This window comes from Cebidichthys violaceus, unplaced genomic scaffold (assembly GCF_023349555.1).
Source record: "Cebidichthys violaceus isolate CVI_PGR_0920_01 unplaced genomic scaffold, fCebVio1.0.p SCAF_15, whole genome shotgun sequence".
In the NCBI taxonomy this organism is placed as follows: Eukaryota; Metazoa; Chordata; class Actinopteri; order Perciformes; family Stichaeidae; genus Cebidichthys; species Cebidichthys violaceus.
In genome coordinates this window covers 16,263,715-16,276,273 of record NW_027176318.1, presented here as the reverse complement: position 1 = coordinate 16,276,273, position 12,559 = coordinate 16,263,715, and the positions used below count along the sequence as shown (strand labels likewise).

General features: G+C 43.4%; 1 protein-coding gene across 1 annotated transcript in view; it reads left to right on the top strand.

Moving 5' to 3' along the window:
- Positions 1-29: 29 nt before the first annotated feature.
- LOC137872070 (E3 ubiquitin-protein ligase RNF31-like) overlaps positions 30-12,559 on the top strand; it is a 15,608-nt gene continuing 3,078 nt past the window's right edge. The window contains exons 1-19 of the mRNA XM_068710297.1: positions 30-210; positions 906-1,111; positions 3,858-4,004; positions 4,124-4,279; positions 4,399-4,455; positions 4,606-4,735; positions 4,914-5,063; positions 5,218-5,368; positions 5,589-5,740; positions 5,839-5,981; positions 6,417-6,653; positions 7,400-7,705; positions 8,891-9,076; positions 9,198-9,404; positions 9,642-9,815; positions 10,134-10,232; positions 10,683-10,772; positions 11,680-11,794; positions 12,271-12,383. Coding sequence (XP_068566398.1) covers positions 908-1,111; positions 3,858-4,004; positions 4,124-4,279; positions 4,399-4,455; positions 4,606-4,735; positions 4,914-5,063; positions 5,218-5,368; positions 5,589-5,740; positions 5,839-5,981; positions 6,417-6,653; positions 7,400-7,705; positions 8,891-9,076; positions 9,198-9,404; positions 9,642-9,815; positions 10,134-10,232; positions 10,683-10,772; positions 11,680-11,794; positions 12,271-12,383 — 2,817 coding nt within the window. The 5' untranslated portion in view covers positions 30-210; positions 906-907. The remainder of the gene's footprint in view (positions 211-905; positions 1,112-3,857; positions 4,005-4,123; positions 4,280-4,398; positions 4,456-4,605; positions 4,736-4,913; positions 5,064-5,217; positions 5,369-5,588; positions 5,741-5,838; positions 5,982-6,416; positions 6,654-7,399; positions 7,706-8,890; positions 9,077-9,197; positions 9,405-9,641; positions 9,816-10,133; positions 10,233-10,682; positions 10,773-11,679; positions 11,795-12,270; positions 12,384-12,559) is intronic.

Here is a 12,559-nt window from a genome sequence, read left to right as displayed (position 1 = left end):
CCTAAAAACGTCAAACTCGAGTTCCGCATTTGAAGCTATGTTGTTGGCGTTAGCTCCAGCGACAGCACGGAGCTAGTGTAGGTTACACATCCACCCGCTGACATGCATTCATAAAACATCTCATTTCAGTGAACGTGAAATACTTCTGACTGACACACCGAGGCACGAATAACCGTCGAGGCTCGTGACGACGGTAACTTAATCGAGCAGGTAACGTTTCGTGTTGTTTTTCAGTTTCTTAAAGTTTCGGTTTCATCTGTCATGAATCGTTCTTATCGGGGTTTTCTTCTGAGCATCAACTTAAAACATTTCACCATCGACTCTTATTAAATAACTTTATTTAATAACTTTATTTAATAAGAGGAAACGTTAGTTTATGATGACGTTATGGTTTCATGTTGTGGACTACTGTGTCACACTGTGATTAGTCCGGACTTTCCAACGGGCGTCATACAAGATTAACAGTGAAGTAGTTGAGGACACTTAATTATTAATACATATATTAATAATAAATAAATATACATATATTAATATATATATATTTATATATATTCATATATATGTATATATATATGAATATATATATGAATAATTTTAGATTTAAAGTATATAAAAAGACATATAAAGAATCTTTAAATTACTTTAATAAATGCAGTAATATACCTCCTTCATGTTAAATAAGAGTAACATATATATTATATATTTCTATATATTAGTGATTTATCTGCTTTCTTGCCTCGTGTGAATTCCCCCATTGAGAGATCAATAATATTTATATGTTTATATAAACTGTATATTGTATTTTCCTCTAGACAAGAAGAGTTCTTTATATTTTAGTATTCATAGTTTCAGAAGTCTGGATGGTAAATTTAACATTTGAATCTATATTTTGTTTCTGTTGACAGTAATGAGCAGCAGCCCTGCATCTGTCCAGATGGAGGAGGTGAGGAGGAGGTCCCAGTCGCTCCTCTCCTCCTCAGGTTCAGCCCAGGATGTGAAGGAGGAGGTCCAGACCATGGCCTCCGTCCTCCTGCCTCTGTCAGAGAAGTACCGGCACCTGGGAGTGGAGGCCATGCTGAGGGAGAACGCAGCCTGTCGCAACGCCCAGGAGGTACAGCTATCATAGTACTACTACTACTACACATAGTACTACTACTACTACTACACATAGTACTACTACTACTACTACTACACATAGTACTACTACTACTACACATAGTACTACTACTACTACTACTACACATAGTACTACTACTACTACACATAGTACTACTACTACTACTACTACACATAGTACTACTACTACTACACATAGTACTACTACTACTACTACTACACATAGTACTACTACTACTACTACACATAGTACTACTACTACTACACATAGTACTACTACTACTACACATAGTACTACTACTACTACTACTACACATAGTACTACTACTACTACACATAGTACTACTACTACTACTACTACACATAGTACTACTACTACTACACATAGTACTACTACTACTACTACTACACATAGTACTACTACTACTACACATAGTACTACTACTACTACTACTACACATAGTACTACTACTACTACTACACATAGTACTACTACTACTACACATAGTACTACTACTACTACACATAGTACTACTACTACTACTACTACACATAGTACTACTACTACTACACATAGTACTACTACTACTACTACACATAGTACTACTACTACTACTACTACACATAGTACTACTACTACTACTACACATAGTACTACTACTACTACTACTACACATAGTACTACTACTACTACACATAGTACTACTACTACTACACATATTAATACTACTACTACACATAGTACTACTACTACTACTACTACACATAGTACTACTACTACTACTACACATATTAATACTACTACTACACATAGTACTACTACTACTACACATATTAATACTACTACTACACATAGTACTACTACTACTACTACACATAGTACTACTACTACTACACATAGTACTACTACTACTACTACACATAGTACTACTACTACTACACATAGTACTACTACTACTACTACTACACATAGTACTACTACTACTACTACTACACATAGTACTACTACTACTACACATAGTACTACTACTACTACTACTACACATAGTACTACTACTACTACTACACATAGTACTACTACTACACATATTAATACTACTACTACACATAGTACTACTACTACTACACATATTAATACTACTACTACACATAGTACTACTACTACTACTACACATAGTACTACTACTACTACACATAGTACTACTACTACTACACATAGTACTACTACTACTACTACACATAGTACTACTACTACTACACATAGTACTACTACTACTACTACTACACATAGTACTACTACTACTACACATAGTACTACTACTACTACTACACATAGTACTACTACTACTACTACACATATTAATACTACTACTACACATAGTACTACTACTACTACACATATTAATACTACTACTACACATAGTACTACTACTACTACTACACATAGTACTACTACTACTACACATAGTACTACTACTACTACTACACATAGTACTACTACTACTACACATATTAATACTACTACTACACATAGTACTACTACTACACATAGTACTACTACTGTTACACATAGTACTACTACTATTACACATAGTACTACTACTACTACACATATTAATACTACACATGTTACTACTACTACTACACATAGTACTACTACTACTACACATATTAATACTACTACTACACATATTAATACTACTACTACACATAGTACTACTACTACTACACATATTAATACTACTACTACACATAGTACTACTACTACACATAGTACTACTACTACTACATAGTACTACTACTATTACACATAGTACTACTACTACTACACATATTAATACTACTACTACACATAGTACTACTACTACACATAGTACTACTACTACTACATAGTACTACTACTATTACACATAGTACTACTACTACTACACATATTAATACTATTACACATATTAATACTACACATATTAATACTACACATGTTACTACTACACATATTAATACTACTACACATAGTACTACTACTACACATAGTACTACTACTACACATGTTACTACTACACATATTAATACTACTACACATATCAATACTACTACACATAGTACTACTACTACACATAGTACTACTACTACACATGTTACTACTACACATATTAATACTACTACACATATCAATACTACTACACATAGTACTACTACTACACATAGTACTACTACTACACATGTTACTACTACACATATTAATACTACTACACATATCAATACTACTACACATGAAGCATGAATACACAACCCGTGTGTTTAGATCACATGTATTCATGTTGGCTCATAAACAGACGCCTCAAAGTCAAGGAAGGATTCTACTCTCCTCTTTTCCTCCCCCCTCCTCTCCTCTCTCCTCTCCTCCCCTCTCATCTCCTCCCCTCCCCTCATCTCCTCTCCTCCCCTCTTCCTCCTCCTCCTCTCCCTCCCCTCCTCCCCCCCCTCCCTCCCCTCCTCCCCTCCCCTCCCCTCCTCCCCTCCTCCCCTCCTCTCCCCTGTGTAGTTTCTGTCCAGTTAAAGTGTGTTTTACCACCTGTGAGACTCATGACTGTGTTTTTAAAGTCTGCTGGCTTTGAGGAGAGCATATTAATTGGATGTTTTGCAGGTTAATAAATCAATCTTCCTTCTGCTGATTGTTCTGAATAAGGACGCGTCCGACCAAGGAAGCGTCCTTGACCCACCGGCTGTTTCCTCTTCAGGTTGTGGAGTCGTTGAGCAGGCTGGTGAAGGCCTTGAGTATCCTGGAGAAGTACGGCTGTAACCTGACGAGTCCGGCCCGGCCCCGATACTGGAGGAGCGTCAAGCACAACAACCCCGTCTTCAGAACCACCGTGGACGCCGTGAAGGTGAGGAAAAGTCACATCGCTCCGCCTGAAACGGTCGTTTGGTCTTTACTGACGCTTCTCTGTCCTTGGACCTGCTGAGTCATGACATCATAAGTAAACGTCCTCGTGTCGGTCCACAGGGAGGCCGGACCGTCTTGTTCCTGTACGGTTACACCAACCAGCAGATCGACGGCCTCAGTTTCCCCGACGACGTCACCGAACCGGACGGCGCCAAAGTGGCCGCGGTGACGCTGGAGGTGATGACCTTACGCACGGAGGTGGACATGCTGGTGAAGGTCTGTGGAGCGGCCGCCTGAAAGCCTTCAAAACATCAGCCGACGCTTTGTGTCAAACGTTCCTCCATGTGTTCATGTGTTCATGTGTTCATGTGTTCCACGTCTTGTGTTTGTTTTAGGGAACCCATCCTCACCCAGAAAACTTCAGAGACATCATCCCATTCATCACCCAGAAGGTCTGTACCTACACTCCTCTGTGTGTGTGTGTGTGTGTGTGTGTGTGTGTGTGTGTGTGTGTGTGTGTGTGTGTGTGTGTGTGTGTGTGTGTGTGTGCGCTGCTCGTTGTCGTATGGATGAGCTTTATTGTGGAGCTGGATTCTCTTCAGGAGGAGCTGGTGTCTGACGTTGTGGTCGTCCCTCATGAAGAGGAGCAGCTGGCAGACAAACCACAGGTTCTGTCTCTTCCTGATAAACCCACTGTGATCCCCGGAGGACCACATCTGGAACCATCCACAGGTGAGCTGCTCAGATAGACTAGACTGTGAACGTCTGTCTTACTTACACTGAGAGTGTGTTTGAGTTTATTGTGCTCTGAGCACAGTGCAGCTAGAAGCCTCAAGACGTGTAATCCTTCTTCTTCTTCCTCTTCTTCTTCTTCTTCTTCTTCTTCTTCTCCTCCTTGCTCTTCCTGCAGCGACTGACTGTAACTTGTGCGGCGCCGCCTCGTCTCTGGTTTGTCCGTCTTGTGACAATCAAACTTTCTGTGACGCCTGTGACAACCTCTTTCACCGCCACCCGTCCAGAGCCGACCACAGGAGAGAGAAAATACAGAAGAGCCAACAGGGTATGTGACCACACACACACACACACACACACACACACACACACACACACACACACACACACACAGGCTGTAGGACAGGAAACACAGGTGGTGCCGTATGCAGGTGTTTTATGTGTGTGTGTGTGTGTGTGTGTATGTGTGTGTGGCGCTGTAGGGATTTGCACCATCTGTGGGATTTCCGCCGTGCACGCTCAGTGCTCCACCTGCGTCCAGAGGTTGTGTGAGAACTGTGACAAGCTCTTCCACTCCCACCCGGACCACAAAGGACACAACAGAACGTTTGAGACGGCGGCCAAAGCGTCCAGGTGAGGAGGAGCGGTCCGATCGCTGGTTCTGTTTGTTCCTCAGTGAACGTCGTGGAGAAGAGCGTCGAACTGCCGTTAACTTTTATCCCACGTCGTTGTTTGTCACTTAAGAACTTCTCGGGGGGAGGGCAGCCGTAATTGAGTGAGCTGCTCTGATTGGCCCACCCTGTATAAACCGATCTCTTCTTCACTGTAAATGTATGTCCTTCATTGTCTCCAGTCCGTCTCTGTCCCCGTGGGAGTGTGCTCACTGCACCAAGGTGAACGAGATGCGAGCCGTCCTCTGCGCCACCTGCGAACGTCCTCGACTCGCCACGGCTGCATCCGCCGCTCAGGACAACCCCGCGTCCGTCCCCACGTCTCCCAACACGGGTGAGACTAGAGACATCTTAAACGCCAGAGGACAGGTTGAAACAAACAAACGTATTTGTACATCGGGTGGCGTGAACGTGTCTGTGCTCGCTCCTCAGAGTGGCAGTGTAAGAGCTGCACCGTCGTGAATCAAGGCAGCAGCATCCTCTGCGAGGTGTGTGAGCGCCCCCGTCTGGCCACTCGACCGCCTGTCGCAGCGCCGCCGTCCGGATCAGGATCCCCGGCCGACTCCGGAGCCAAGGTCTGTCCCCCTGAGGAGGCCCTCCCTCCCTCCCTGTGGGGGTCCGTGTGACAATGAGCACGCTTACGTTCACACTGTTATTCAGAATACGACAATATCCCGTCACATCTCTCTCTCTGTGGTCTTGTTTTCCTCTACAAAATAAAAGTCCTGCTCCTCTGTGGAAACACAACATGATGAGTAGAAGTAGAGAGAACTAGAACATGTCTTCAGTGCCGAACAACACAGTTATGATGACATCACTCATTAACAAGTTGAATTTCTTTGATCAGTTATTTAAAAAAACAATGGAATCTATATTTCCACGTATTTTATATATAGAACTATTTGTACATCCTCTCCCCTCCTCTCCTCTCCTCTCCTCTCCTCTCCTCTCCTCTCCCCTCCTCTCCTCTCCTCTCCCCTCATCTCCTCTCCTCTCCTCCTCCTTCACAGTGGATGTGCCAGTTCTGCACCTACATGAACACCAGTCCCACCACGGTGTGTGAGATGTGCAACCTGTCCTGCAAGGACTCCGCTGGAGTCTCTCTGCCGCTGTCTCTCCAGCAGAACCCGTCCGGCACCAAAGAGCAGCCGACGCCGAGAACCCAGCCGAGAACCGGAGTCGACGTGGAGGCGAAGAGACAGAAGATGATGAGGGAAGACGGCCTCCGCCTCGTCCAGCAGATCAGAGTAGGTCACTGGAAAAGAAACAAATCTTCACACTTGATGAGCTTAAAACATGAAATATTTTACATTTCTGGCTGGAAAAATGGACTAAAACGGTTTATTAATTATCCGAATAGTTTCATTTTAAGTCTGTTATGCTAATTATTTCAGCTCTGCATAAATGAATCACAAATAGTGAATTGACTTTAAGGGTTAGAATCAAAGTGTTTACTAATATATCAAGCAGAAATAACCACAAACCTTTGAACCATCTCAATGGTCTTTTTTTCACTATTTTCTGACATTTTATAGAACAAATAATCTACATATTAATGAAGCCTAATTTATTCGTCCCAGAGGATTTATTTTGGGATGCAGGAAGTTCATCGAGCATCACTTTATGATTAAATACGTTTTAATTTAAGAAAGAATTAAAAATGACGATAATCATTGTGAGCTGCAGAATTTAAACTTTACGCTTCAACTAATAATTATTTTAATTAATTAATCTGCTGGTTATTTTCTTTATCAGTAGATTCATTAAATGTCAGATACAAATTCTAAATAATTCACTTTATCGTCACATAAAAAGAGTTAAGTGTTTATTTAAATGTTTAAAAAGTGACTTAAACGATTCATCAAGTGTAGAATCAGTTTCAGATCAAGATGAGATATGATAGAACCTCATTAATCAGAGTTTAAAGACTAAAACAGATACAAATAAACAATCACCGACCGGTTAAAGGCTCCTCTTGGTGTCTCCTTCGCAGGAAGCAGAGAAGCGCGGCGTCAGTGCCGAGGAGGTCTACGCCGCCATCGGCATGTGCGGCGGCAGCAACACGAACCCCTGTGATTGGCTGACGTCAGAGCTGCCTCACCTGCTGGACGAAATCTGCGCCATGGCGGCTTCCGTCCAGGTGGAGAGGGACGGCGAGGAGGGGGCGGAGCCGAGCGGTCCCGGGGTCGCGGGCGGCGGCGCGAAGCTGTCCCGGGCCGAGGCCAAGCTGGCCTGGTTGTCGGCGGGAGGAGACACCGACAGGGCCGTGAGACAGCTGCTGAGAGACAGACGGGTCAAGGTAGGACAATAGGAACCTGCTGCTCAAACACGGGTCACTCAAAGACGTTATTCCTGCTGGAGTTAAAGCTGCATTCTCTCTAGTGTCCACCAGGGGGCGACTCCTCTGGTTGTATAGAAGTCTAGTCTAAAATGACTCTACTTCTCTCTTGATTTATTCCCTCAGTAAACATTGTAAACATGAGTTTATGGTCTCAATCTCTAGTTTACAGTCTTCTTCAATACAGCATGATGTTCATTTAGTACATTATGCTCCATTTAGAGTCAAACACACCAGAAAAAGGGGATGATTTAGGGGCGGGGCTACACACTGATTGACAGGTCTCTACGTCACTCCTCCTCAGTCCAGATATGGTCACTTCCTGTTCACTGGTTGTTAAAAAACAAGATGGCGACGGCCAAATCATTGAACTCGAGGCTTCAAAACCAACGAGTGACGTCACGACGACTTCTTCTACTTCTTATCTTTTTATACATCAAAAATCAAAACAGTAAAATCTGCTCCGGCAGAAATAAATGTCCCAAAAAACAACAACCAGACTTTTGATAACATGTGCAGCCACTACAGCGTCACGTGATTACAATGTCTCTCATTAATATGTTCTAGATTCATGAGTGTTGAGTTCTTCATCACCAGCGAGTAGCTCGTCACTGTGAGGCTGATGAGCAGCATCAGTGATCAGTGATCAGTCAGAACAGAGACGCTCTGTGGAGGAGTGACCCGGGTCACAAGAACGCTGCTTCTGAAGAAAAGGAACCTTTTAAACTCCTGGTTTTATGAGAACAGCTCGTCTTTGAGGTTTTGAGGTTACACACTCTGAACGAGTCACCAATTCTGAGAAGCTAAAACTCATTTTGAATTTTAACGGAACTCTTAATTCTACACACGATTCATCATAAATATTGAGTGTAACTTTTCACATTAAATGCATTTTCTTTCCTAAATATTCCTCGTTATTCTGACACGTCTTTCAAAGTAAGAGTATCAAACATCAAACATTTATTACCTTTTTTCAGCCGTCGACATCTGTTCCGGTCGATACGTAACCTTTGTGTCTCGATGTCGTTTGACACACTTTGACTTCAGTTGGGTGTACTGTGAATACTTTTACTTTGTAGTATTTTGCTCTCGTTTCTCCGGCGTCTTCTTCCAGCGCTCGTCTCCATTAACCCGTGTTTCCCTCAGATGAAGGAGCTGCACTCTCTGGGCTTCAGGGACGCGCTGCGGTGCGAGGAGGCCCTGCGGCTGAGCGGAGGAGAGGTGAAGGGGGCTCTGTCTCTGCTGCAGCGCCCCCTGCTGGAGCCCTTCCACCAGCGCATCTGGACCGACCAGCCCGAGCCGCCCATCGATCCCAAACACCCGGACAGACAGGTAGCAGCCTTCAGTGTGCGCCTCGTGGACGACTTCACGTAGTAGAAGAGAGGTGTTGTATTTGTTCTCTTAAGGCCTGCGCCTCACATTAACTCCTCGTCTGTCCGGGTTCTCTCTTCAGAGGATGTGCAGGCGTCTGCTGGCGCTGTACGACCTGCCCAGCTGGGGGCGCTGCGAGCTCGTCCTCACGCTGCTCCAGGAACCGGACGCCACCTACTCCCTGGAGGACGTGGTGCAAGCCGTGAAGGAGTCGCACAACAAGGACTTCATCCGGCGTCTCCTCGTCAACGAGTGTCCCTGCTGTCTGAGCATCTTCCCCCGCAGCAAGGTGGAGCAAACCTGCAGCTTGACTTGTGAAAAGTGTGACCTCTGCATCTATACGTCTTCTGTTTCTCACTTAGACAGAATATATATAAAGGAACCCCGTTACACTGAAGGACACGGTCGAGCAATACAAAGACAGAACAACACAGACACAGGGGCTACTAGACAGCTCCCCTCTGTGTGTCTGTGTCATGATTACTGTCGTTCATTTCTTCTTCTTCTCCTCCTCTCCGTGGTTCAGATGCAGTCCCTGACTTCCTGTCAGTGCTCCGTCTGCCACGAGTGCTTCAGGATGCACTTCACCATCGCTGTGAGAGACAAACACATCAGAGACATGGTGTGTCCCGTCTGTGGAGAGCCGGACATCAACGACCCGGAACAGCTCGACAGCTACTTCTCCACGCTGGACATACAGGTACAGGGAGGGAGAGAGAGAGAGAGAGAGAGAGAGAGAGAGAGAGAGAGAGAGAGAGAGAGAGATTATCACAACCAGAAGCTGTAAAATCCTTCAAAATTTTCATCTTTACAACGGTCCTTGAACACATCATGTGTGTCAGAACGCTTCTGTGAGAAAAAAACCAACTGAAACAAAGCTCAACATGTTTAGAGTTCACCAAATCACTTTGATCCACCAACTTAAATGACAGGAACTAGTATCAACACAGATTAAGAGAGAGAGAATAAACTGGTTAAGATGTAATAATTGTCACTTTTAACTTTTACGGGGTTTCAGCTGCGTAACTGCCTGGAGCTGGACGTGTACAACCTGTTTCATAAGAAGCTGACTGAGCACGCTCTGATGAAAGACCCAAAGTTCCTGTGGTGCTGTCACGTGAGTTCACCAGTAACCCGACACAAGGTTTTAATTCACTGATCGTAGCACTATTCTCTTCTTTTGTAACTTCTTCAGTGAAATCTATTATTACCCATTATTATTATAATTATTATTATTATTATTATTATAATAGTATTTATATTATTCTAATGATATTAATATGAATATTATTACTATTAATACAAATATTATAATTATTAATAATGTTCATGTTCAATAATAAATACATGAATACAAATAGTATTGTTATAATATTATTTATATTAATACTAATTATATTAATAATATTGATATTAATATATTTACATTATTAATATATATATTTATATTATTATACATTTTCTGTTGTGAATAAAAGAACAAACTGAACATGACACTTAACACGATGGTTATTTGAATAAACTGGTCTGAAGGATGAGACGTAGATAACCTCTCCTCCTCCCTCAGTGCACCTCCGGGTTCATCAACGATGGAGACCAGATGAAGGTCACATGTCCGTCCTGCCGCAAGAGTTTCTGCGCTAAGTGCAAGAAACCTGTGAGTACCAGAGAACTGCTACAGTCTAGAAGAGATGAACTGCTACAGTCTAGAAGAGATGAACTGATACCGTCTAGAAGAGATGAACTGCTACAGTCTAGAAGAGATGAACTGCTACAGTCTAGAGGAGATGAACTGCTACAGTCTAGAGGAGATGAACTGCTACAGTCTAGAAGAGATGAACTGCTACAGTCTAGAGGAGATGAACTGCTACAGTCTAGAGGAGATGAACTGCTACAGTCTAGAGGAGATGAACTGCTACAGTCTAGAGGAGATGAACTGCTACAGTCTAGAGGAGATGAACTGCTACAGTCTAGAAGAGATGAACTGCTACAGTCTAGAAGAGATGAACTGCTACAGTCTAGAGGAGATGAACTGCTACAGTCTAGAAGAGATGAACTGCTACAGTCTAGAAGAGATGAACTGCTACAGTCTAGAAGAGATGAACTGCTACAGTCTAGAAGAGATGAACTGCTACAGTCTAGAGGAGATGAACTGCTACAGTCTAGAGGAGATGAACTGCTACAGTCTAGAAGAGATGAACTGATACAGTCTAGAGGAGATGAACTGCTACAGTCTAGAGGAGATGAACTGCTACAGTCTAGAAGAGATGAACTGCTACAGTCTAGAAGAGATGAACTGCTACAGTCTAGAAGAGATGAACTGCTACAGTCTAGAAGAGATGAACTGCTACAGTCTAGAGGAGATGAACTGATACAGTCTAGAGGAGATGAACTGCTACAGTCTAGAAGAGATGAACTGATACAGTCTAGAAGAGATGAACTGATACAGTCTAGAGGAGATGAAGAAAAGAAACATGTTCAGGAATTCAGCCTTGAAACTGAGGAGGTGCTTCTTTGTTGACTCTATCTCTCCCCCTCCCCCCCCCCCCCCCCCCCCCTCTCAGTGGGAGCCCCAGCACCAGGATCTGTCCTGTGAACAGTTCCAGCAGTGGAAGAGGGACAACGATCCGGAGTACCAGAGACAGGGATTGGCCGGCTTCCTGAGAGACAACGGCATCAGTGAGGACACGGACTTAGAGTTTCAATAGTTCATATCACTTTATACATCTCAGAGGAAGCAGCACATGCTCCTGATGTACTGACAGGATTCAGTCATTAGTCTGTTCACCACAGGGTTGAACAAACTAATGACGTCGTGACCCTTTGAAGCTCCACGAGTACAAAGGAGGAGGAGGAGCTAGTAACGTTAGCAGCTCCGCTAACGGCTAACGTATCGTGATTTTTTTTTTTTGTGCAAATAATCACTACAGATGAAGATAACACTCAGGATGTTTTGATGGTTTACTCTGACTTTAGAGCGGTTGAAATGGTCTTTGGGACGGTCTCCAAACTCCACCTCCAATAATACACTGACTGTTGAAAAGGGCCTCAGACAGCCACACTGCAAACTGTCCGTTTGAGTCCTTGAGTAAAGGTACTTAGTGACATTCCACCGCTGTCAGATAGACTAACCGGTATGAATTGTCCTCTTGCAGCCTGTCCTTCCTGCGGGTTCCAGTACGCTCTAACCAAAGGTGGCTGCATGCACTTCAGCTGCTCCCAGTGCAGGTACCAGTTCTGCAGCGGCTGCAACAACCCCTACCACAAGGTGAGAGGAGCTTCTGAGTCTCCAGAATAAATGTCTCTGCGGTACACTTCCCCTTACTATGTTCTATACACACATCAGCAGCTGTTACAGTGGGTGAACACTATTTCTATCTTTTCTTTTTTGTGCATTTCTGACCTTCTACCGTCTGGAAATGATTTACGTAATTAATAAAATGA